We start from the raw sequence: 27,421 nt of genomic DNA, 5'->3' as shown, positions 1-27,421 counted from the left end.
GACTGCGTCGCTTTAACAGACAATTGCGCGGTCGTGCGACGTGGCTTCCAAACAAAATTGGCATCCTTTTTTCCCCACAAATAGAGCTTTCTTTTGGTGGTATCTGATGACCTCTGCGGTTTTTATTTTTTGCGCTATAAACAAAAATAGAGCGACAATTTTGAAAAAAATGCAATATTTTTTACTTTTTGCTATAATAAATATCCCCCAAAAACATATATAATTTTTTTTTTCCCTCAGTTTAGGCCGATACGTATTCTTCTACCTATTTTTGGTAAAAAAAAAAATCGCAATAATCGTTTATCGGTTGGTTTGCGCAAAATTTATAGCGTTTACAAAATAGGGGATAGTTTTATTGCATTTTTATTTTTTTTACTACTAATGGCGGCGATCAGCGATTTTTTTCGTGACTGCGACATTATGGCGGACACTTCTGACAATTTTGACACATTTTTGGGACTATTGTCATTTTCACAGCAAAAAATGCATTTAAATTGCATTCTTTATTGTGAAAATGACAGTTGCAGTTTGGGATTTAAACACAGGGGGCGCTGTAACATTTAGTGTTCACTTAGTGTGTGTTTACTACTGTAGGGGGGTGTGGCTGTAGGACTGACATCATCGATCGAGTCTTCCCTATAAAAGGGATCACTCGATCGATGCGCCGCCATAGTGAAGCACGGGGAAGCCGTGTTTACTTACGGCTCTCCCCGTTCTTCAGCTCCGGGGAGCGATCGCGACGGAGCGGCTATAAAGGAATAGCCGCGCCGTCGTCCCGGATCGCTCCCCGAGGCTTACCGACCGCCGCATGTAGCGGGGGGGGGGGTCCCGATCGGACCCCCCACCCACGTCAAGCAGAGCACGTACAGGTACGTTGATGTGCCTGTCCGTGCCATTCTGCTGACGTATATCTACATGAGGAGGTCGGCAAGTGGTTAAAATAAACACACACATATACACCCCCCTCAACAAGTCCATTCCCTGCTCTTGGATTTTTAAAGTGTTTTGTGAAAGCCTTTTGTAATTTTTAATACGTAAAAAAACAATTATCAGTGGCATTCTCTGGATCTGAAATAAGTAGGTGTTCCTCTTTTACAGACATCATTAGATACCTTTTACACAGAAGATGAGATCTACTCCTTGTCCTACACTCGGGAACCACGCAGTTCCAAAATATTGGTAAGAAACTAGATGAAATGCTTTCAATTTTAGTATAATTCTGACCAAGGAGGTATACGAGGTGAGTCTAAAAAGTTTGGTGAATGATCCACAGGCTCAATGGCAACATGGGCCAGGTGTGCACGCATACACATGGCTATCCAGAGACACCACGAGAAGCGCCACCTAATGTAGATTACACGTGACCATCAGGGTGAACCCGCTGCGAACCTAGTCAGTGTGAGAGGTAGGGTCACATAGTGCAATGAAGCAACGAGTGAACATCAAGCTCTGCTATAAATTGGGAAAAACTGAGACACATGAAATGTTGGTGCAAGAAAACTGGTTCAACCGCTTTTAGGATGGGAAGGAAATGACTGAAGATGAGCCACGTTCGGGACAGCCGTCGACAAGCAGAACCCCAGACATGATAGAGCGAGTGCGACAAATGCTGGCACGAGATCAGTGACTGTCTGATGGGATCACAGGCATCATGCAAACCACAAACATGCATAGAGTAATAAACACACAACAAGAATATATAACTATAATACATTTTTATTTAACATCATTACATATATTTATTTATTTTATTTATTTTGGAATAATATTGGCCACGGCTTGATTTATTGGTTTATAAATTCATTAATATAACACCAAATTTTATTTGAATAAATTCATATTCTCAACCAAAAATATATTTATCAATAACCATACTCAGCTCAGCCACTGAGACTTGAGCTCACTCAGCATTTATCATTAAACCTTTTTCTTAAAACTTCCCCTCTAGAGCTGTATTCTCTCTGTCGACTGGCATGGACCCTAACGAAACCGCTCCTTAACTAGGCCAGAAACAGCCTTCTAGAATATTCTACCAGGTCACCTGACCTTATTAACCAATCCCCGCTTAAACTTCTAACCTTCCAGAACCCTCTAAACACCTGACCTTAAGTGACCAATCTCTAACTAAGTTGCTGACCTTCCAGAACCTTCTCTGCTACTTGACCTTAACTGACCAATCCCTGACCTCTATAACCCTTATTGATACATGACCTTAAGGGCTGGCTGTTCTTCAAGGGTCGGCTGTTCTAAAGGGGCCACAGTTCTTCAAGGGGCCACTGTTCTTCAAGGGGCCACTGTTCTTCAAGTGCCTGCTGTTCTTCAATGGCCCGCTGTTCTTCAATGGCCTGCTGTTCTTCAGGGGCCCGCTTTTTTTCAAGAGGCCGCTGTGTTTCAAGAGCCTGCTGTTTTTCAAGGGCCGCTGTTCTTTAAGGGCCCACTGTTCTTCAAGGGCCTGCTTCTTTCAAGAGCCTGGTGTTCTTCAAGGGCTTGCTGTTTTTCAAGAGTCTGCTGTTCTTTAGGGACCCACTGTTCTTTAAGGGCCTGCTGTTTTTCAAGCGCCTGTTGTTTTTCAGGGGGCCGCTGTTTTTAAAGGGCCTGCTGTTTGTCAAGGGCCTGTTGTTTTTAAAGGGCCTGTTGTTTTTAACCACTTGCCGACCAGCCGCCGTCATTCTACGGTGGCAGGTCGGCTCTCCTGGGCGAGAGCCCTTAGTATAACGTCGGCTAATAGAGCGGCCACTAGGGGCGCGTGCCCCCGACTCCCGTCCGTGTGCCCGGCGGGCGCGATCGCCGCCGGGCACACGCGATCGCTCGTTACAGAGCGGGGACCGGGAGCTGTGAGTGTAAACACACAGCTCCCGGTCCTGTCAGCAGGGGAAATGCTGATCTTCTGTTCATACAATGTATGAACAGAGGATCAGTGTTTCCCCTAGTGAGGCCACCCCCCCCACAGTAAGAACACACCCAGGGACATACTTAACCCCTTCCCCGCCCCCTAGTGTTAACCCCTTCACTGCCAGTTGCATTTTTATAGTAATCCAATGCATTTTTATAGCACTGATCGCTATAAAAATGCCAATGGTCCCAAAAATGTGTCAAAAGTGTCCGAAGTGTCCGCCATAATGTCGCAGTACCGAATAAAAATCGCTGATCGCCGCCATTACTAGTAAAAAAAATATATTAATAAAAATGACATAAAAATACCCCCTATTTTGTAAACGCTATAACTTTTGCGCAAACCAATCAATAAACGCTTATTGCGATTTTTTTACGAAAAATACGTAGAATACGTATCGGCCTAAACTGAGGAAAAAAAATGTTTTTTTATATATTTTTGGGGGATATTTATTACAGCAAAAAGTAAAAAATATTAATTTTTTTCAAAATTGTCGCTCTATTTTTGTTTATAGCGCAAAAAATAAAAACCGCAGAGGTGATCAAATACCACCAAAAGAAAGCTCTATTTGTGGGAAAAAAAGGACGCCAATTTTGTTTGGGAGCCACGTCGCACGACCGCGCAATTGTCAGTTAAAGCGACGCAGTCCCGAATCGCAAAAAGTGCTCTGGTCTTTGACCAGCAATATGGTCCGGGGGGTAAGTGGTTAAAGGGCCTGCTGTTTGTCAAGGGCCTGCTGCTTGTCAAGGGCCTGCTGTTTGTCAAGGGCCTGCTGTTTGTCAAGGGCCTGCTGTTTTTAAAGGGCCTGTTGTTTTTAAAGGGCCTGCTGTTTTTAAAGGGCCTGCTGTTTTTAAAGGGCCTGCTGTTCTTTAAGGGCCTGCTGTTCTTTAAGGGCCCACTGTGTTTCAAGGGCACGCTGTTTTTCAAATGGCTGCTGTGGTTTAAGGGCCCTCTGTTCTTCACAGGCCTGCTGTTCTTCATGGGCTTGCTGTTTTTCAAGAGCCTGCATTTTTCAAGAGCATGTTGTTTTTCAAGGGCCAGCTGTTCTTCTAGGGCCCACTGATCTTCATGGGTTTGCTGTTTGTCAAGGGGCTGCTTTGGTTCAAGGGCCCTCTGTTCTTCACAGGCCTGCTGTTCTTCATGGACCTGCTCTTTTTCAAGGGCCAGCTGTTCTTCTAGGGCCCACTGATTTTCAAGGGCCTGCTGTTTCCAAGGGCCTGCTGTTTGTCAAGAGCCTGTTTTTCAAGGGCCCGCTGTGTTTCAGGAGCCCACTGTTTTTCATGAGCCCGCTGTTCCTCAAGGGCCTGCAAATGTTTAATGGCCTGCTGTTTTTCAGGGGCCTGTTCATCAAGGGTCTGCGTTTTTTCAAGAGCCTGCTTTTTTCAAGAGCATGTTGTTTTTCAAGGGCCAGCTGTTCTTTTAGGGCCCACTGATCTTCAAGGGCCTGCTATTTTTTAAGAGCTGTCTGTTTTTAGGGGCCAGCTGTTCTTCAAGGGCCCACTGTTCTTCAGGGGCCCTCTGTTTTTGAAGAGCACACTGTGTTTTAAGAGTCTGCTGTTTTTCAATAGCCCGCTGTTCTTCAAGGGCCCACTGTGTTTAACGGGCTCTCTGTTTTTCAAGGGCCTGCTGTTTAATGGCCCGCTGTTCTTCTGGGGCCCACTGTGTTTCACGGGCTCTCTGTTCTTCAGGGGCCCACTGTTTTTCAAGTGCACACTGTTTTTCAAGAACGTGCTGTTATTCAATGGCCCGCTGTTCTTCAAGGGCCCACTGTTTTTCAAGGGCCTGCTTCTCTTCAAGGGCCCACTGTTCTTTAATGGTTTTCAGATTATATCTAAAAATCTATAAAAAACCCTTTAACTACTTCCTCAATGCCAGTGCCGTGATCCCATGAGGAAAGGGGGCCTAAAACGGCTTCCCCCTTATTCTTCTTCACCATTCTACGATTGATGGCAGAAGAATTGGGCATTAGCAAGGACACCATTGTCTGCTAAGATTTGTGTAAACTGAAGATCTATTCCCACTAGAAAGCTAAACGGATGGAAACCTCTGGAGATTTCATTACCATGTGTGACCAGGATCCATCCTTTCTGCAAACCATCGTCATAGGGGATGAGACCTGGTGCTATCAGCAATCGATGGTAAGGTTTCACCATCTTTCCTGCGACCCAAAAAGAGTCGCCTTCAAAAGTCCAAGGTCAAGACATTGTTAATCGCCTTCTTCGACAACGATGACATCATCCATAAGGAAATCCATAAATGTGTGACAGTTTTTCTGTGATCAATTCCTAAAGAGGCCTTTGCTGACAGTTCCCAGGTGCTTTATAAAATTTGCCAAAAGTGTGTTGTGGAGCATGGCAGTTATTTTAAAGGCCAAAAAAAGGTCATTGGTTTGTATCTTCTGTTTTGCTTTTTTTATGATACCATTCACCAAACTTTTTAAGCAAACCTTGTATGTTCTCACGGTTATCATTACTTGTGTCTGGACTGCTAATCAAATGCTGGGGCATAAGGTGCCAGAGAGGGTGCCAAGCTTGGAAGACTAGCAGCCTAAGAAATAGAGTGGTTTATTAGACTTCAGATCAAATATTAAAACGGAGGGGGGGGGGGGGGGGTAGGAGGGTGGGGGATGAGGTGAAATATAAAAGGCAGCTGGCATAAGGGTTCAACATTCTTTTTCTGCTATAGCTCCAATTATTATTGGAGATTATGCAGTTAGCAGCAATGGTGATTCATCAGCTTTGACCTTTTACATTATACCCAATGATATCATTGCTTTCTTTCCCCAAAAAATATTATTTTCTGCCAATTTATTTATTTTTAACAAACATTTTTAATGTTTTTTATGATGTATATCCTTCTCACAGGCCACCACAGCCAACAAGCCACCTGCCGATATTCCCCACTGGACCCCTGACATTGCCATACAGCCAGACCCCGAGGCCCTCAGTCGCAGTGTAGAGCAAATGGTGCAGGTGAGTATACATTTGATGTCAGACATAGCAGAAATAGACATACTATAGTACTGAAACTATGTCCAACACAAAGATCCCTTGACTGGAGCTTTTCAAAAGTGCCCTATATAACCATTTCTGTAACATCGGGCTACACTTACTATTAATTTTTGCCATTTAAGTATACAGTTCCTGCAAATGATACATCACTGTTTCACAGCCAGCCATAGTGTGAACGCACTCACTTCCTGACCACTTCCTGTTGTGCTTTAACCCTGCACACAGCAATCCATCACACACAAAACAAACAAGCACTTGTGAAATATTGTTGTATTTGGAGGCAATAGTGAAATTACAGAATGATGAGAACAATTATATACGAAGCCCATAGTATCCAATCCTGTTCACCTCTTCATTGGAGAAGTACGAGTGAACAAAAGCATTTCACTGTATTCATGATTATTTTGTAAACTCCTAGCAGGTACGATTGTTTAACCACTTCCAAACCGCCGTACGTCTTTATACGGCCTAACTTTAAAGATTGATATCTCGGTAACGGCAGCAGCTGCTGCCACAACCGAGGTATCAATCTTTAGTGTCAGCGGTTCTGTTAACGATAACGGCGGTCTCCGCGGCGGATTCGCCGCGAGATCGCCGTTATCGGCGGCGGGAGAGGGGCCCCCCCCTCCCGCCGCTCTCCCGCGCCCTCCGCCGCTTACCATAGCCGTCGGTAGCGGCGGAGGCGATCGGGACCGTTTGGCTGGTGACGAAACTGAAGGAAAAATCTCCTTCGCCCATCCCCATAGCTCTGCTGGGCGGAAGTGACGTCAAACGTCAGTCCCGCCCAGCCTCTTAAAGAAACATTTGAAAAAATGACAGTTTCAATTTATTTTTTTATTTTTTTGCATTTTAGTCTAAATATGAGATGTGAGGTATTTTTGACCCCAGATCTCATATTTAAGAGGACCTGTCATGCTTTTTTTCTATTACAAGGGATGTTTACATTCCTTGTAATAGGAATAAAAGTGATCATTTTTTTTTTTTTTTCCCAGTGTAAAAAATAATAAAATAAATAAAAATAAGTAAGAAAAAAAAAAAATTTTTTTAAAGCGCCCCGTCCCGACGAGCTCGTGCGCAGAAGCGAACGCATACGCGAGTAGCGCCCGCATATGAAAACGGTGTTCAAACGACACAAGTGAGGTATCGCCGCGATCGTTAGAGCGAGAGCAATAAATATAGCCCTAGACCTACTCTAACTCAAAAAATGCAACCTATAGAATTTTTTAAACGTCGCCTATCGAGATTTTTAAAGGGTAAAAATTTTACGCCATGCCACGAGCGGGCGCAATTTGTAAGCGTGACATGTTGGGTATCATTTTACTCGGCGTAATATTATCTTTCACAATATATAAAAAAATTGGGCCAAATTTATTGCTGTTTTATTTTTTAATTCAAAAAAGTGATTTTTTTCCAAAAAAAGTGCGCCTGTAGGCCCGCTGCGCAAATATGGTGTGACAAAAAGTATTGCAATGATCGCCATTTTATTCTCTAGGGTGTTAGAAAAAAATAAATATATGTTTGTGGGTTTTAAGTAATTTTCTAGCAAAAAAAACTGTTTTAGTCTTGTAAACACCAAATCTGAAAAACACCCAAAGTAGAGAAGTGGTTAAAATAATATACAGTGGGTAAAATAAGTATTGAACACGTCACCATTTTTCTAGGTAAATATATTTCTAAAGGCGCTATTGACATGAAATTGTTTGCATCACATGGTTGGTAACAACACGTGCAATCCATACATACAAAGAAACCAAAACAAATACGTTCAGAAATTATGTGTAAAAAAATGGAACAACACAGGGAAAAAGTATTGAACACGCTAACTGAAATTTATTTAATACTTCATACAAAATCCTTTGTTGGTAATGACAGCGTCAAGACGAGAAGGAGAATGGAGAAGCTAGTCTCATGCATTGTTCAGGTGTGATTTTGGCCCATTTGTTTACACAAAGCCTTTAAATCTTGAAAGTTCAGTGGACCTCTTTTATGAACTCTGATCTTTGGTTCTTTCCATTGATTTTCTATTGGATTCAGGTGATTGGCTGGGCCATTCTAGCAGCTTTATGTTCTTTCTTTGAAATCAATTGAGAGTTTCCTTGGCTTCATGCTTGGGATCATGGTCTTGCTGAAATCTCCACCTTTGTTTCATCTTCATTATTTTGGAAGATGGTGGCAGATTTTTATCAAGAATGTCTTGGTACATTTTCCCATTCATCCTTCCTTCAACCACAAGAAGTTTGCCAGTACTGTATGCTGAAAAACAGCCCCACACTATGATGTTCCCACCTCCAAACTTCGCTGTTGGTATGGGGGTGTTTTTGGGGCAATGTGCAGTGCCATTTGACTGCCAAACATGGATGTGTTATGGCATCCAAAGGGTTCAATTATGGTCTCATCTGACCAGACTATATCCTCCCAGTATTTCACAGGCTTGTCTACATGATGTGCAACAAACTTTAAACGAGCTTCAACATGATTTTTCCTCAGTAATAGAGTCTTGCATGGCGAGCTTGCATACAGGCCATGGCAGTTGAGTGCATCACTTTTTGTTTTCTTTGAAACAATTGTACCTGCTGATTCCAGATCTTTCTGAAGCTCTCCACAAGTGGTCCCTGGCTCTTGGAAAACTCTTCTGATAATTCTCTTCACTCCTCTGTCAGAAATCTTGGGAAAAGCACCTGGTAATGGCTGGTTTATGGTGAAATTATGTTTTTTCCACTTCCAGACATGTACGCAGCTGAAATGAAAAAGCAGTGCAGGACATACATGACAGGGTGGAAGTAGCTACCAGAGAGGAATAGGTTAAGTAAAGGGGGGGTGTTTAGTGAAAAGAACTTGCCCTTACCAAATTGGAGGTCACGGAGAGACGGGGAGGAGTTGTATAGATAGTTCAGTGGTGGGTGGAGTAGAGGCTCAGCAGTCGGAGGTAAAAATCATAGTGGACTGGGACTGGGATGAAGAAGAGGGTCGTTACGGTTGGTGCCTTGACGATGGGTATAAAACATTAGTTTTTTTGGAGAAAAACGGAGGAACCCATCTCAGGTACGGAGTCCTCCCGGTTGGTCTGGTTTCAGTCTAGACTACCGATTAGTAAGGTGGTGGGGGTCTGTGGTCAGTTAGTGAGTCCTTGAGGTCGGTTTAGGCGGCTGGGGACAAATGCTAACTTAGAGGTACCACAGATTTCAAAGTTAGGAAGACGGTGTTGTCAACCAGTTATTTGGATTGGAGCTGGAGTATTTAAATAATGTTTAAAGTTTATTTGTTTTTTTGTTAATAAAGGCCGAACAGGCCATTTAAATCTGATACAGTGCCAGTATCATTATTCAATAGTCATGGGTAAGGGTTTGATACATGTTTGGGTGGGGTAGTAAGATCTCTGACCGCCCTAGTCAAGTTTTTGGCCCCAACAGTGTTCACTGGAACATTCAGAAGTTTATAAATACTTCTGTAACCAATGCCATCAGTATGTTTTTTTAACAACAAGGTTTCAAAGATCTTAAGAGAGCTCTTTGCTTTTACCCATCATGAGATGTTTGTGTGACACCTTGGTAATGAGACGCCTTTTTTAGGCCATCATTTGAGACTGAACCAGCTGATATTAATTTGCACCGACAAGGGGCAGGATTACATTCTAAATACTGGTAGATTTCAGCTGGTGTCTTGGCTTTCCATGCCTTTTTGCATCTCCCTTTCTTCATGTGTCATTCCATTTTATTACACATTACTTAATTTCTGAACGTATTTGTTTTGGTTTTCTTGTATGCATGGATTGCATGGGTTGTTACTGACTTGTGGTGAAAATTTCATGTCAATCGCACCTTTAGAAATATATTTACCTAGAAAAATGGTGATGTGTTCAATAATTATTTTACCCAATGTATAACATTTGCAGCAATCAGGACAGCTGGGGGTTATTATTCAGGGCAGTAGTTGAGTGGTCAGCACTCCAGTAATAGGGTTCTGGGTGTCCCCTGGTTTCCTAAGGCACCTGAGAAACATACTGGTCAGTTAAATTGTTTAAACTGACAGTCTATAAAATGAGAAATGAGTGCAGAGCTATCCATCCAGTTCCATATACAATACAAATTACTGGAAAAAAAATGCCCAAAAATTGACACTTGATATAGGCATGTAAAAATCAAGGTGTAAAATATACATACAATGTACAGTATATACAAAGTATATATTAAAGCAGTATTTAACTTTTATAACAGAAGAGACCCTAGCAGTTTCTTATGTCATAAATCTTCCCCCCCTGCCTGTCAGACCACATTTATGGCACCCACTGTGTGCTGTAGTTATACGAGTCCTATGAGCATGCGCGAAAGTGACATCACCACGGCCCCGCCCTTCAAGCGACCGAAGATACAGCATCTATAAGGACGACCAGGCAATGATGGAAGCTCCGGGGACAAGGAGAATCATGACAGCGTAACACTGGAGGGCTCTGTTTGCAGGTAAGTCTCTCATAATGTGCTAGTATGTAGTGCATTCTAGTACATTATGACTTAAAGGAGAAATACAGCTAAAGTTTGTTTGGAAGTACTTCTCCTCTGGATCATAGGAGTGGAGTTTGTTCTGAAGCCCGCTGTCGGCTGACATTACAGAGCCAGTCCAGGCTCCGACAAGATTGTGACAATGAAGTCGGGATCTGCCCACATGCCTGGACCAGCACCCGGCTCAGCTTCTCAGCGAGCCACAGAGAGCCTGAGCTGGCCGCTCCTGCCCCCTTCACAGCCCAGCTCTCCAGAGAGCGAGGAGGTGGTAGAGCACAGAGGCAGTTACTGACAGTCACCAGCTCTCTGCTCAGAGAGCTCTGAGAGCGAAAAGTGTGTTCACTTGCTCGGATCTCAGTGTTAGAGGCGCTGGGGGACCGATGATGCATCCACTTAGGTAAGTAGGATTCTTAAAAAAAAAAAACATGCATCTCTTTTAAAGTGGTAGTAAACCGCAAAAAGAATAAAAATGAAAATTAGGCCCCTGCAGGATAATGTCATAATGTGCGGGTATGCATCGTATAGCAGCACATTATGAAAGACTTACTTTTAAACAAAGCCCTCCAACGGCACACTGTCACGGCTGACAGGGCTTCCATCTTGACCCAGTCTTCTTTCCGGGTTCATGGCATCAGCCATTTGATTGGCCCAGCCATGATGACCTCACTCTTGCACATGCATGCGGCATGATGGTTTTGGAATGAAATGTCCAACAAGCTCATATAGCCGCGATGGTGTTCATAAATGTTTGGCCATATAGTGTGTTTGTGTATATTTGTTTTTCCTTTTAGCAAAGTTCTTTACGATCAACCTGTTTCTTTGCAGTCTGTTTTACGGTTTTACGATCCCGATCAAAGAGGATCAGTCTCCCGGGAAGACTTTGAGAAGGTTGTTTCCAGTCTTCCATTTTCCTGTCACATCCTAGAAAAGGATCAGTAAGTAGAATGCATTTTTTTTTATGGAAAAGCGGCCGAGAAACCAGCCTGTATAGTTTGTAATTTTTTTATATATTCTATTTCCATCACTTTGTTTTTTCACAATAAATAAAAACATGATATACGATGAAATAAACATAAGTCATAGACAGCATATCTATCAATAGTTAACAAGATCAAAATATCATGTAGATCAGATTGACAGCTTAATAAGCAAAAAGTATAAGAGGAGAGATAGTCAGATGCTAGTGATTGTGGGGTTTTTGGTAGGGGATGGTGGGTCTTATACTAACGCCTCGTACACACGATCGCGATTCCTGAAGAGAAAAGTGCGATGTGAGCTTTTTATCGCAAATTCTGACAGTTTTTCTGTGAGAATTCCTGCCAGGAAAAGATTGAGAGCAGGATCTCAATTTTCGCGTCAGAAAAAATTCCTATCGGCAAACACGATCGTCTGTATGCAATTACTACGCAAAAAAAACCATGCACGCTCAGAATCAAGCAGAAAAGCCGAACTGCCTATTGAACTTCATTGATCTCGTCGTATGTCGTACGTCACCACGTTTTTGACGGTCAAAATTTCATCCAAGATTAGTGTGAGTGTGTATGCAAGACAAATTTCAGCCCGTCTACTGCTAAAAAGAAAAGAAAAACACGGTTTTCTTGTCGGAAATCACGATCGTGTGTACGAGGCTTGAGGGTTGAGACTAGGATGAGTGGACACAGGCAAAATAGCACAGGGTTGGGCTTAATGTGCAAAGGAAGAAAGCTGTTCAAAGACACTTTCATACAGACGCCACGTATAAATGGGTGTCTTTTATAGAAATTGGGGAAGGTAGAGGTGAAGAGTGTTTAGGCCCACAATAAAGAAATTGTGGGCGATAGGTTGGGAGAGGCAGGGTTGTAGAGTAGAAGAACAAGGAGATAAGGGACAGAGTTTAAAAAATAAATAAAAAGTGGTGAGCAAGGGTGGCAAAATGGGAATTTGAGAACCCAGATTTTAGGCTGGGTTCCAGGACACCATGTAAGTTGTTGCACTATCCTCCTCTTTACTCTAGTACAGTACAGGCACCACTAAATGGTGGATCATGGTCCAGATCCGAACCCAGTAAGAATCTGATCCGAACCTCATCCCCGCCAAACAGCTGCCTGTGTGTCCGCGCCTGCCCTCTGCCATCATCATTAATTACATAGGAGGGGCAGCACTCCCCCCCTCCCCACACTGCCTTACCTTATTCAAACAAGACGGAAAGCACAGCAGTTCCAGACAAAGTGCAGGACTTTTCAAGTTACAAAGCAGTTGATTGATTGCTGGGACCGCCTTGCTGCCTAGTAACCAATCACCCACTCTCATCAACCTGAAAAGTACCACCCTTTGTTCGGACCTGCCATGCTTCCCCACTTGTGCGAATAAAGTAGGGCAGTGGGGGGATGCTGCGATTTTATGAGGGGGACAGTCTAATATCAAGGAAGGACTGTGATAAGGGGGTCTGTGATTGAGGGCAGATCTGTGATGGGGGGGGGGGCTGAGATGGTCAGGCTATGATGGGGGGGGGGGGGCCCTGGGAGGGGTCTGCGATGGCAGGGGAGTTGTCTGTCATGAGGGTCTGTAATGGGTCGGACTGTGATGGGATGCTCTGTAATCGGGTGGGAGTCTGTGATGGGGCAGTCTAATGTAAAAGAGGGGGGGGGGGGGCAGATGTGCTGTAAATGGGGGACTGAGGGCACTGATGTAAGAAGCTTGCTCACACTTGTAAAACCCAAGATGATATTTGTGCGCAAGCAAAAAAAATTTAAATAAATTGTAAAGCTTAGTGACAAAAAACCAAGTAGAACAAATGCAAACTAAAATAAAAATAAAAATAAAAACTCAAATGGATAGAATGGACAGCAGCATCTAAAGTACCAATTCTAGTAGGATGTTTAACAAGCTCCAACCAAACTATAAAAAGTGCGCTAACCTTGTGCTTGTTCACACTTGTGCAGAGATCTATGTTTTTATGCTCTAGAAATACACAGGTCTCCGCAAGGGAAATAGAAAACAATTGTGACGTGCATGAGAGGATGTGACGTGAAGCATCTGAGTCATAGCACCAATATGACACTCAGACCTCTGCTGGAAGAAAAATTTACTGACCGGACCCCTGTGAATTTGAATTTAGTACCCCTGCTCTAGTAGGTAGCAGCAGGATGAATGGAGGGAATCAGGTGGCCTTAGACTTCAGCTCCTGGTAGGCTAGTATATGGTATTTTAACTGAGATGTATATGGAAATGTCAGAAGCATAGCTGATCTATAGGTGTAATGTCTGCAAAGACTTACATCATTCTTGACAATGTATGTACTAAGAGCACGTAGAATGTGTGGATAAATAATGAGCAAGGAGGTATTCCATAACCCTCTCACACCTTCTTCATAGGGAAGGATCGATAAACCATCAGGAGATGACATCATACTTTATGAAAGCCAGCCAGATTTGCTCCAAGCTTGGAGTTCCTTTCCTACAAACGTTGGTGGAAATACGACTGAAGGAATCTCCTCTGTGCCCCAGCTGTGTAAGTGACCAACCTTCCGCCTTCAAAGAATGGTGGCACGCTCTTAGTATTAAAGTGGGTGTAAGGGCAAAACATTTTTCTTCTTAGCTTAGGATAGCATGGGAAAGAGTTAGACCCTCTATTAAAGTTCTTTGTGCATGAAGATAAAAAACCTTCTGTATGTAGCAGCCCCCCTAATACTTACCTGAGCCCTATCTCTATCCAGCAATGTGCACTAGTGCCTCGGCCCCCATAGCAAGCTGCTTGCTGTAGGGGCACTCGACCCGAGGGATGGGTCAGGAGCATCATTAAGGGACACAAGAAGAGGAGAATCTGGGCAAAACCACTGCACAGAGCAGGTAAGTATAACATGTTTATTTTTAAGAAAAAAAAAAAGGGTTTTAGCACGGTCTGTGTCCCCACTGAGGCGATTCACCCTATTCTTTTTGTCCTGACAACCATGGTAACAGAGACAGAAAGTGAAGGAAAATCCCCAAATTTTAGAGTCATCAGCAGAGCAAGAGGGTAGGGTTAATCACCCAATAGAGACTAATGTTCCAGTGACAACTGTCCAAGATGGGAATTCCTTAATTTTGATGCAATTTCCTGCTGCATCCCCAGGAGAGGAAGAAAAAGGGAAATCTCCCCAGTGGGACACAAACAGACAAAAATAATACGATAGTGGTTTCGGCCCTTCTCTGCTCTATCCAAAAGTTTGGTCTATACATGCAGGTTTAACAGCACTAATAAAAATATGGGGAGATATTTAATGCAATCAAATTTCATTCAAAGGGCTATAAATTTCTCCCATAAAACATAAATGTCATCAAAGACCATCCTTTAATCAATGTGAAAAAGATAGCCCTAGGCATGCTATGTACATCACACACACAAAGTGAATAATGGCAAAGTTCATGAAATTAATCCTTAAATGAGAGTGCCATGTCTTATCCAATCAGATCTTAAATTGTGAACGTTCTCAGCTTGAATACCGCCACCGATCCACCTCGTGAGCACCCCTTTGTTAATGTACTCACCAGAGGTAAGTATAAAGTGAGTCTGTAAACTCCTCTTAACCAATAGATCACCTGGAGCCTCTCTCTAGATCAGGGGTGCCCAACCTTTAGAAGCGCGAGGGCCACTTAAGCGACTTGGTAACTGGTCTTGGACCAATGAGCGGAGCAGGTGGATGGCAGGTCTGCAGACACAGTCGGATTGGATTGGAGGTAGGACAAAAGTCGGTTTACATCTGCCACTCCTTAGAGGTGAATGGAGGGTCCAATTGGGTCGGACTGACCATGTAAAAGGGGCCCATGGCTGCTTTCACACTGATGCGCTGCAGTTTACTCACACCCAGAGCTGTATTCTGGCCTAGGCCGCCAGGGCGGCACTTTGCGGTGGGGGCGGCCGGCTGCCCCCCTCCTCACGAAAATGGCACTTGCGTCCTCCTTCCGCACGCAGGGCCACTTTCACTGCTTTGGACGGCCGCCGCCCCCCCTTACGAAAATGGCACTCGCGCCCTGCGCCCTCCACCCGCAGTTTAAATAGGAGCCGCCCCCTAAAGCGAAGTACAGCGTGGCTGGGTGGCGGCGCGGCAAATTCCAATAAAGACGCTTTCTCTCTTTTCTCCCTTCCCTTAAAAAAATTGATATAAAAAGTTGCATATAATAAAATATACACAACACCACATATATGCACAATAATGCATACATGCAAAGAAATTATTACATATCAAAAAATATGCATATAAAGGACGTCATCCACGATCGCCACTGATACAATAATATGGCATACACTTAACTTATTAGGTAAAATTGATTAAAAACACAAAAAACATAAAAAAAAAAAAAAGAAATAAAACCATAAAATAATAACCAATGAATATTTAAATATTTAAATAAGGGAAAATGAAATTGCTCATAAAATCAGTCACATAGTAAATAAAACAATTTAGATCGAATTCTACGTTTAAGCCTGCAGGAAATGAAACTTTAGTCTCAAAAATCCAATACGATTCGCAACGGCTTAATTGGCGGATGAAATGTCCACCCCTCCAATGTTTAGACACCTTCTCAATCCCCCATAATTTCAAACCCTTAGGGTCACGTTGATGGCATTTTCTAAAGTGTTGGGAGACGCTATGTGTCTTCACCCCTCTTTTGATGTTGCTAATGTGTTCACCCACACGTACGTGGAGCGCACGAGAAGTGCGCCCCACATACTGGAGTCCACATTCACATTCGAGCATACACCACTCCTACGGTGATGCATGTGATACACATGTTGAATATCCTATCAAACTGCTTAACAGAGGAACTGAAAGTTTTGCATTTTTTTATATTGTTTTTTGCATGCCTGCAGGTCGCACAACGACCACAGGCATAAAGACCTGACAGAAAGCTAAACAACTTAGGCTGAGCAATAATAGGTGGGTCAATCACCCCAAGGGCAATACTTTCCCTAAGGGATGGTGCTTTTCTGTAGATGAACTGGGAATGGTCTGGAAGAACAGGACCCAAAATCCCATCTCCCTTCAAGATAGGCCAATGTTTGGCTACGATTCTTTCGATTTTTTTTTTCAAGACCATCTAGAAGAAACTGGATATGTTGGCTAATCAGGTCAGTACCTGCCAATGCCCATGTGACTGAAGCTAAAGCAGCCTTATGATCGATAATAGTATATAAAGATCCGACATCTGCGGTAATCAGAATAGTATTAGATGTACAAGATAAAGTATCAAGTATCTGAATGATTTGTTTAGTATCACGCAGATACGCTTTCATCTTGCATACTAGAGGCTGTAGGAAAAAGTCCAGATACTGACCCAACGGGATGTCACCGAGTCAATACCATTGACAATAGGACGACCCGGTTGTCGTTCTGAATCCGTATGAAGTTTGGGCAAACAATAGATAATGGGTGTGCGGCAGTAGAAAGGATCCAAATAGGAGGCCTCATTATTTAGAATCCCCCCCACTATTGTCACCCTCTATCAGAGAATGCAACTCATTCTTAAACTGTACCATCGGGGCACCTCTTAATAATAAGTATGTATTTCGATAACTCAGAAGTCTGGTCCTGATAATATACTTTACTCACCACCACTAATCGAAGAGCAAAGCATCATCCCAGGTCTCATTGCGGCAAGTGTTTTCTTTGAACTCCAAGCGGTGGTGAGAAAGACGCAACTCGGTACTTGATACGCTGTTTTTATGGATACATCTTGTAAACATATTGGGCCAGATCCACAAAGAAGTTACGCTGGCGTATCTATTGATACGCCGCGTAACTTCTAGTTTGCTCCGGCGTATCTTTGTTTTGTATCCACAAAACAAGATACGCCTGAAGCTGTGCTAGATCCGACTGGCGTACGTCTTAGTACGCCGTCGGATCTAAGGTGCATATTTACGCTGACCGCTAGGTGGCGTTTCCGTCGATTTCTGCGTCGAGTATGCAAATTAGCTAGATACAGCGATCCACAAACGTACGTCCGGCTGGCGCATTTTTTAACGTTGTTTCCGTAAGGCTTTTTTCGGCGTATAGTTACCCCTGCTATATGAGGCGTATCCTATGTTAAGTATGGACGTCGTTCCCTCGTCAAATTTTGAAAATATTACGTTGTTTACGTAAGTCTTTCGCGAATAGGGCTTTGCGCAGAATGACGTTCACGTTGTAAGCATTGGCTTGTTGCAGGTTAATTTCGAGCATGCGCACTGGGATACCCCCACGGACGGCGCATGCGCCGTTCAGAAAAAAATTAATTTACGTCGGGTCAAGTAAAATTAACATAAAACACGCCCACATCTTTAACATTTGAATTCCGCGCCCTTACGCCGGCAGATTTACGCTACACCGCCGTAACTTTAGAGGCAAGTGCTTTGTGAATACAGCACTTGCCTCTCAAAGTTGCGGCGGCGGCGTAGCGTTACTACGATACGCCGGAAAATAATTATGATCCGCTACGTGGATCTGCCCCATTATGTATGTAGGGGTTGGTGTTTCTACATAAACTACAGGAGGAGTTTACAGGCTCACTTTATACTTACCTCTGGTGAGTACATTAACAAAGGGGGGCTCACGAGGTGGATCGGTGGTGGTACACTCATTTAAGGATTGATTGCATGAACTTTGCCATTATTCACTTTGTGTGCCTGATGTACATAGCCCTCTGCATGCTATCTTTTTCACATTGATTAAGCCATTGTCTTTGATGACATTTATAGGAGAAATTTATAGCCCATTGAATGAAATTTGATTGGACTAAATATCTCACAATATTTTTATTAGCGCTGTTAATGCTGCGATTTTATCTAAGGATATTTTTTAATGTTCTTTGTATACCTATAATAGCTGCTTTTTGTGCGCGATTCCTTTACCCTTTGAGCGCTAGGATCAGTGACACTTAGTGCCTCTGGTACTTTACAATAATTTGTCCGTTAAGCCACTTGCTTGAGTATAGTTTTTGAAAATATTGTAAAATGACCTTAAAAATAATATATAATAATTATTTGTATATTACTTACTTATGGTAAAAAACTACTTGCCACACAGGAAAATTCTAAAACTTTTCTCCTACATGTAAAAATCATCCTTTTTGGTTAGAAAATTACTCAGAACCCCCAAACATACACGAATATATATATATATATATATATATATATATATATATATATATATATATATATATATATATATATATATATTTATTAGGGCCAGATTCAGGTACATCCACGTATATTTGTGCCGGCGTAGCACTGATAGGCAAGCTAAGTATTCACAAAGCACTTGCTCCCATATTTACGCCGGCGTAACGTAAATGGGCCGGCTTAAGCCCGCCTAATTCAAATTAGAAAGGTAGTGGGCGTGTTGTATTATAATTAACCGTGACCCCATGTAAATTAATGGCCGATTGAACGGCGCATGCACGCGCATGCTCAGAATCACGTCGCAAATACTCCAAGATACGTTGGCTCAATGCGTTTGACGTGAACGTAACCTAGGCACAGCCCCATTCACGTACGACTTACGCAAACAACGTAAAATACGACGCTGTTCCCGCGCCCATACCTTAACATGGCTTACCCCTGCTTTGGGAGGGGTAAACTTACGCCGGACGTACGCCTTACGTAAACGGCGTAGCTTACTGCGACGGGCGCAAGTACGTTCGTGAATCGGCGTATCTAGGTCATTTGCATATTCGACGCGTAAATCGACGGAAGCGCCCCTTGCGGCCAGCGTAAATATGCACCCAAGATGCGACGGCATAGGAGACTTACGTCCGTCGTATCTTGCCAAAATTCAGGCGTATCTGATTTCCTGAATAAGCGCATAGATACGACGGCACACATTTGGACTTACGACGGCGTATCTGGAGATACGTCATCGTAAGTCCTTTCTGAATCCGGCCCATGGTGTGTAGATTGTGTGTGTGTGTATATATATATATATATATATATATATATACACACACACACACACACGCGCTTTACACCGGTCACATCTAAGCTGAGTGTCCAAATAATTGGCTAAGGCAGCAAGCAAAGGCTAGGCCAGTTTTCCCCAAGACCCCTTTCACACTGAGGAGTTTTTCAAGCGGTACAGCGCTAAAAATAGCGCTGCTATACCGCCTGAAAAACTCCTGCCCAGCAACCTCAATGTGAAAGCTGGAGGGCTTTCACACTGAGGCGATGCGCTGGCAGGAAAGAAAAAAAATCTCCTGTCAGCAGCATCTTTGGAGCGGTATGTATACCGGTCCTTCCCATTTAAAACAATGGAAAACAGCGGCAATAACACCCGCAATGCGCCTCTGCAGAGGCGCATTGTGGACGGTATTAACCCTTTATCGGCCGCTAGCAGGGGGTTAATACCGCACCGCTAGCGGCCGAATCCTGCGGTATAGCGCCGCTATTTTTAGCGGTGCTATACCACCACTGCGGCTCCAGCCCCATTAATGCAGGGTGTACATGATGAACCTACTCCTATGTGCTGGTAATCGGGAATTCCTCTATTTTTGTTTTGCTTAACCTCAATGTCACAAGAGGCAGGAAGTGATGAAGTCTGTGGTAGGATATTTGATTTATGATGAAGTGACCGCCCATATTGGTTGTCAAAGCAAATGTACTAATATAGCAAAGCAAAGAGCAATTGAGACGTAATTTTCCAGCATAGGTTAGGAAATTAAAGGAATCATCTGATTTGCTGCTACAAGTGTCTCTTTTCTATTGTCTGGGTCACTTCTAGCAACCGATTATAGTCCTTCTTTAAAAGCTGAATTCTAGGCATTATTTATTGTGCATAGTTACTGTACATTAGTCCAGCTTGGCCCAAAGTAAGTATGTATATTACATACCTGGCTGATCCCTGTGAAAGTAGAGAATCACTGAATTATCAGCCACTCTTATGCCAAGTACACACGGTCGGAATTTCTGACAACAAATGTTCGATGGAAGTTTGTTGTCAAAAATTCCGACCGTGTGTAGGTCCCATCGGACATTTGTTTTCGGAACTTCCGACAACAAAAATTTGAGAGCTGGTTCTCAAAATTTTCCGACAACAAAATCCATTCTCGGAAATTCCGATCGTGTGTGGACAATTCCGACACACACAAAATTCCATGCATGCTCCGAATCAAGTACGAGACAGAAGCGCTCGGTCTGGTAAAACTAGCGTTCGTAATGGAGATCGCACATTCGTCACGCTGTAACGGACTGAAAAGCGCGAATCGTCTCTCATTAAATTCTACTAACACGACTGGTATTGAATAGCGTCGTCGTACGTGTTCGCGTTCTTGGCGTTCGTAATTTTTGACAACATTTGTGCGACAGTGTGTGTGCAAGACAAGTTTGTGCCAACACCTGTCGAAAAAAATCCACGGTTTTGTTGTCGGAATGTCCGATCGTCTGTACGTGGCATTACAGTGTGCCTCACTGCCTTCTATGCCACCTTGCTTCATAGTGAACATGGCATAAGCTCCATTTCAGAGAATAACTTGCAATTTTTTTTTCCAGTAAATGAAAACCATTCTCCGATTGGATAAGGTGGAGAAGGAACATCACGCACTCCACCTCACTCAGAGAATGCCTTGTATTCATTGAGCAAAAAAAAGCAAACAAGGTGATCTCTGAATGGTGCTTGGGTCTAGTAAGTGACCTCTTGTATTCATCATGCAGAACAGCTACTTGGCACGGAGCCCAGAAGACAGCAAGGATCACTGGAGTAGCAGCAGCTACTACAGTGAATTCAAGCTTCCACGGGTATGGAATATGTGGACACACTGGCCCAACTTGGGCCAATATAAAAAAAACTCCAAAGATAAAATACCTACCTAGAGTTTAGCTTTAGATTCTAACCTAAATTGAAAAACCCAATAATTTTTCATTGCTAAAAGCAGCCAAACACCTTTCTTCCTTTAGTTATTCCACATCAGGAAACCTATATGAAGGCGGATTTGGGGATTTTGTGAACCTCAGAATCATGAATAAATCAGTTGATTATAGTTACAGTTGCTTCCACTCTATCAAAAGCAAATATGGCACAAAAAAGGAAGAAAACTATTAGGAGCCCATCCACACAGGGGCAACACGACTTCTAGCACGACTTTGGGAGGCAACTTGGACACGACTTGAGTATGAATCATCAGGCAACTTACAAGGCAACTTCAAGTTGCCTCTAGGACAGTGGCCGTTAATTGATCAAACAACTTATTTAATGACATGGATTTCCAGTGCTTTCGGAGAATTGGGTTAATTAATTTTTTTTTGTAAAGAAAACAGGGAAGAAGAAAACAGTACAGGTGAAAGATCATCAATGGAGTCAATATGACTGCCGTATGGACTATGAGCTGATATGGTACAAATACACAAAGAACAGATGGTGTCAGATGAAAAGATGGGATATAAAGAAGAAAGAAAGGAAGGAAGAAAGGAAGGAAGTCTGGGAGTGCAACACCATCCCCAGTTACACAACCAGTCTTGAATGAGGCTAAAGCCTCGTACACACATGATCGGATTTTCTGTCCGGAATTGTGTTACGACAGGCTGTTGTCAGAAAATCTGACCGTTTGTATGCTGCATCGGACAATTTTTGTAGGATTTTCCACGGACAAATGTAGGATAGCATACTTTCAAATTGTCTGCCAACAAATGCGTGTTGTCGGATTATCCGATCACAAGTCCGTTGGACAAAAGTCCAAACACACATGCTCAGAAGCAATGCTCACCATAAGGAAAATTGGATGCAATGCTCACCACAACACAACATTAGCAGGAGTTGCCCAAAGGGTGGCGCTAAAGAGCTGAAAAACCACGTAGTTTCACGTTTGTTGGCCGACAATTATTTGCCGTTTGTATACAATACAAGTCAAGGCCAAAGTCCTACGCTTGAACAGATACTTCAAAAACATGAGAGATGGACGTGTAGAGACGGTGGTTTCAGAATAGATGTTGCCGAGTATTAGTACAGGACTGCTACAATGAAGAGTGGCCTATTAAACGTGAGATCACATGAACTGTGTAATGTAATACATTTCCCTTTTTGGATTCACAAAGAATACTGAATCTAAACTGGACAACACATGACCAATATAAGCTTAAAGGGGTTGTAAAGGTAATTTGTTTTTACTAAATAGCTTCCTTTACCTTAGTGCAGTCCTCCTTCACTTACCTCATTCTTCCATTTTGCTTTTAAATGTCCTTATTTCTTCTGAGAAATCCTCACTTCCTGTTCTTCTGTCTAACTCCACACAGTAATGCAAGGCTTTCTTCCTGGTGTGGAGTGTCGTGCTCGCCCCCTCCCTTGGACTACAGGAGAATCAGGACGCCCACTAACACACAGCTCCTTTATCTGCAACGTAGAGAGCGTCCTGACTCTCCTGTAGTCCAAGGGAGGGGGCGAGCATGACACTCCACACCAGGGAGAAAGCCTTGCATTACAGTGTGGAGTTACAGACAGAAGAACAGGAAGTGAGGATTTCTCTGAAGAAATAAGGACATTTAAAAGCAAAATGGAAGGATGAGTTAAGCCAGGGGTGCCCAATCAGTGGCCCGGGGGCTACATGTGGCCCACGGAGCCCTCTGATGTGGCCCGCAACCTCCTGCTCTGTGATGGAATAGAATACGGTTATTAAAAGGAACGTTTTTATTACTAAAATCAGTGTATAAATGGGCTTATGTGTTCTGCAGTGGTTACTGGGCTGCTTTCAAACTGATGCACAGGTGCAGAGCAGTGTACCTGTGGGTTACCTGCACTGAGCCATAGACTTCTATTACCTGCGAGTTTGGTGAGTTTTCTGAAAGTGCACCACACCTACAGGATAAAAAAGATAAGATAAAGTTCCAAGGCTTTCATAGAAATGATCTTTACATGTATAGCCAGCAGGTGTTTGTTACATTGTAGTTTTGCTTCTCACCTCACTTTCTTCTTTTTTTTTACCAGATTTGGGCTGTAGCTAAGCAAGGCTATGTACCTGAAGGTAATTCTTTATTTATACACTACAGAGTATTTTCTACTGGTCACTGGACACACACAATAATAATAATAAAAAAAATAATCTGGTATTCTACATCTGGTCATACTACTGGCAGTTTGATTGAGAAAGCAAAAATTCCATTCTATTTTTGAAAATCACAAAGCAATTGTAGACTTAAAAGGGGTTGTAAAGGTTTGTTTTTTATTTTCTAAATAGGTTCCTTTAAGCTAGTGCATTGTTGGTTCAGCGTGCTCGCCCCCTCCCTTCGGACTACATCTCTGTATTCACAGCGTCTCCCTGTAGGGATGTAGTCCCAATGGAGGGGGCGAGCACGCTGACTAACCCCCAGCCAGAACACCTCAGATGACGGGGCAAGCTTACTGAGGAGTAACAGGAAGTGAGAAATTCAGACAAAGAAAAAAAACATTTAGAAGGGAAATCGAAGGAAAAGGTAAACCAAACCAACAATGCACTAGCTTAAAGGAACCTATTTGAAAAATAAAACAAAAAACTTTTACAATCCCCTTAAAAAAAAAAAAAAAAAAAAAATGGAAGTTTCAGTCAACTGAAAGAAATTAGAAGCAAAATTGCTCTGATCCGACCTGGCAGAAAAATCTGATTGCTTTTCATAAAATCCGTCAGGGTGAGCCAAGCTGAATGGCTTGATAAAAATAAGTGGTTAAATTAGGTCTTCGCTTTATGTTTCCAGCACATTGGCACCACAGCCTTCTCACCACACAACTGTGGCTGGATTCCAACTCAGCTTTTGGTGTGAACAGACTCTTATGTATGGTTTCCACCCATCATAGTCATATATTGAGTAAGAATACATAGTTTGTATCTTTATTTGTCGATTAATTGCACTCTGCATTCAGGTTTGCACAAGGATAGTACACAGACCTGGACATCTAGGCCCAGCAGTCCCATGTACAACAATGAAAAGAAAGGCCTAAGCCATAAAGCGTGTCAAACAGATGGTACCTCGGATTCTGGCCGTCCTGTTGCTTCAGAAGACCCAGCTCATGTCAAACCCAACTGTGAAGGAAACTGCAGCGCCTCAATTTCCTTACGAAGACAGCTTAAAGAGATGGAAAAGGTAGTAGGAATATCTAAAGTCACCATAACGGGGGAGGGGGGGGGGTGAGGTAATTGGAGGTGTTCACCTCAACAGGCAATCTAAAGTTTAATCAGGCAAAGGCCCCTTTTACACTTATATGACTTGTCCCACGATTTGGGACTGCAAAGTAGCATGACAAGTCGTGTCTCATGATTTCCAATGACAACCATTCATATTAGTACGACTTCAAAGTAGTCCCTGCACCACTTTGGTCCGATTTTTATGCCACTTACACAGGCATTCCCTGAAATCGCAGCCGCGAAATCACGGTAAAGACTCACGGTGAGACTTTGAAGTCGCAGTAGTGTGAAAGGGGCCTCAGGCTGGGATCACACTGATACTACACGACAGTCATACGACTTTCATCCTACTTTGCTCTGCGACATCAGTCCTACATTGATCCTACATCGGTCCTTCATCCATCCAACTTTAATGAACAGGATACTACTATGATCCAACTTTGTGATAGTTTGACTTGTCCTTTGACCAATGAAAACAATCCCACTGTGAGATAAATTCCTTTTACTGCTGCAGTAATCACCATGCCGGATGTTAAAAGTTGGATGACAAGGACAAGGATCCTACTTTGATGCGACTTCAATGATATAGACTGGGCTGAAGTAGGATCAAAGTCAGATCATAGTAGTACAGGGAGCATTTTCAAAGTCGGACCGACTTGTGTCGGATCAGTTAAGACTGCTCTCATAGGGAAACATTGATTTTCACACGTCATATGACACACGGCCTGGGAATCCCGTCAGGAAAATTTTTTTTTTTCTGACGGGATTCCTGGCAAGCTTGTCTTGCAAAGCCGTGCATTCAAAAGAACCGTCGTTCTTTTGAATGGCAAGAACGCGGGGACGTCATCGACTACGACGAGCTGGGGCTTGTCACATTCGATGCTGTCGCCGCCATCTTGCTAAACCCCACACTAAACTTATATGCTACCACGCAATGGTCGAACTCTTATCGAGCATGCGTGGGTTTACCTGGGACACGTAAGCATACAGACGACCAGTTTTCTCGGCAGGAAACACTCTCCTGGGAATCCCGACGGGAAAATAGAGAGCAGTGTTCTCTATTTTCCCGTCGGGTTTCTAGGCCGATTTCCTGATGGGAAAACTGCTAGGGAGCAAACACACGGCCGGGATTCCCGGCCAAATGATCTACTGGCAGTTTTCCGGAAAACCGGTCATGTGTACGAGGCTTCAGAAGCAAATACCATGGTTTTGATTTGATTTCTCTCCATTTGTAAGGCATAGTAGAAATGCATATGCATCCGCTGTAGCCTAAAACCCATCAATAAAATGTAAATGACACTGAAATGTATGGCTTCAGACACAGCTTTATCCTATTTTGAGGAGACATTTGGGTGAATGTTCCCTAGCACAGGTTTAAGCACACTGGTGTTTGGCCCTGGTTGAACACCTGCGTATACAGTGCAATTTTTCTTTTAATTCTCTGTTACAATCCATTTACTTATCTTCATATGCCTCTGACATATTGTTGGTTTGCATTGCAGGAGAGGGACCACTTCTTAATGGACAATGCTGGAATGCACTGCACCAACTCCCAGCTAGCTGCAGAAAATGCCAAGCTGCAGAGCCAGTTAAGTATGTTGCAAGAGAAAGTGCGAGCGCTAAAGGTGAACACAAAGATGCGACCAGCTGTCAATCAAATACTTGAGAGTTTTAAAGAGCTTCACATACAAGGGGAAGGAAATTTGTGACCAGTAAATGGACTACAACCAAAGGACAATTAAAAAAAAAAAAAAAAATTATTTAAACTTTTTTTTTTATTGTATATACTAAAGAGATAATTACCTCTGTGGGGTCTCTCTCTGTGTACATAGTGTACTATGGCATGCACAGATCACTTAGTAGTATGTTAACATACAACTAATTTATTTATGTGATTTTTTTTATTTTACTAGCAAGTCGCAAAATTTTCTTATCAAATACAATTCTAAAAATGCCTGTATTATGTGCAGAAGATTGTGCAGTAACCCATAGCAACCCTAAAAACAACAATCAAAATGTTATTGCAGATGTCTGCTAGGGGTGGTAAAGATATTTTTACATTTATAATAAAAAGCCATTTTATTTTGACTTCTTGAGGTTCGCTATGCATAACTTGCAAGTTTTCCTATTCCTTGGGAATAATTTGTAAAAGGAAAAGCGTTATCTACTTTTTACCAACAAGACCGTCACTACAAAACACCACACTGGGGGGTTGATTTACTAGTATTGGAGAATGCAAAATCTGGTGCAGCTCTGAATGGTAGCCAATCAGCGTCTAAACTTCAGCTTGTTCAATTAAGCTCTGACAAAAAAAGGTGGATTTACTAAAAGCATACAGCATTGTGCAATTGCTCCAGAGCTTAGTAAATGAGGTAAATAATTGGAAACAACTGCGCTGAGGTAAGAGATCGGGATTAATAAGCAGCAATTAGGTTGTGTATAAACAAAGAAATAACGAATAAAAAAGAAAGGTAATTGCGCTAAACCCAAATATGCACTTGTGTTGGGCAAGTGCATGTGTGAACCATTGGATCTATATGATATATGATTCAATGGAGTCAGGGTTGCCTACCCTGCTAATAGTGTGTATGAACCCAGTGATCAGCAACACAGGTAGTGATAAACCATAACTTCATAAATTATTGAAATGAAAAATAACAAAATTAGTGATATAAAGTCCATGAAGTCCAAAACTAATTTTTGGAAATAAGTAGTAAGTCCATGTGATAAATGAAGACACCCGTGAAGATTCCAGGAATATTGTAATTTATACACCAAACGTGAATCCTCCACCGATCATGCAGCTGCTTACCAGAAATCTGGGTCCTGCCGGACCACTATCAACATATCTTTCAACCAGAGATTTTGTAAGGCAGTAGTAACTCCTCCACTTGCACTAGAACCACTCCGTGCTCAACGAGGGATATAGAAGACAACAAGACAGAGCTC

The 27,421-nt window shown here is 42.7% G+C and overlaps 1 protein-coding gene across 1 annotated transcript in view; it reads left to right on the top strand.

The window, feature by feature from the left end:
• RASGRP4 (RAS guanyl releasing protein 4) overlaps window positions 1-26,557 on the top strand; it is a 78,442-nt gene extending 51,885 nt beyond the window's left edge. The window contains exons 10-16 of the mRNA XM_040323294.1: window positions 1,099-1,179; window positions 5,758-5,865; window positions 11,226-11,335; window positions 13,754-13,889; window positions 23,302-23,338; window positions 24,211-24,431; window positions 25,975-26,557. Coding sequence (XP_040179228.1) covers window positions 1,099-1,179; window positions 5,758-5,865; window positions 11,226-11,335; window positions 13,754-13,889; window positions 23,302-23,338; window positions 24,211-24,431; window positions 25,975-26,181 — 900 coding nt within the window. The 3' untranslated portion in view covers window positions 26,182-26,557. The remainder of the gene's footprint in view (window positions 1-1,098; window positions 1,180-5,757; window positions 5,866-11,225; window positions 11,336-13,753; window positions 13,890-23,301; window positions 23,339-24,210; window positions 24,432-25,974) is intronic.
• The last annotated feature ends 864 nt before the right edge of the window (window positions 26,558-27,421 follow it).

The sequence above is a fragment of the Rana temporaria genome, chromosome 9 (genome assembly GCF_905171775.1).
Source record: "Rana temporaria chromosome 9, aRanTem1.1, whole genome shotgun sequence".
Lineage (NCBI taxonomy): Eukaryota > Metazoa > Chordata > Amphibia > Anura > Ranidae > Rana > Rana temporaria.
This window is presented reverse-complemented; position numbering and strand designations above follow the sequence as displayed.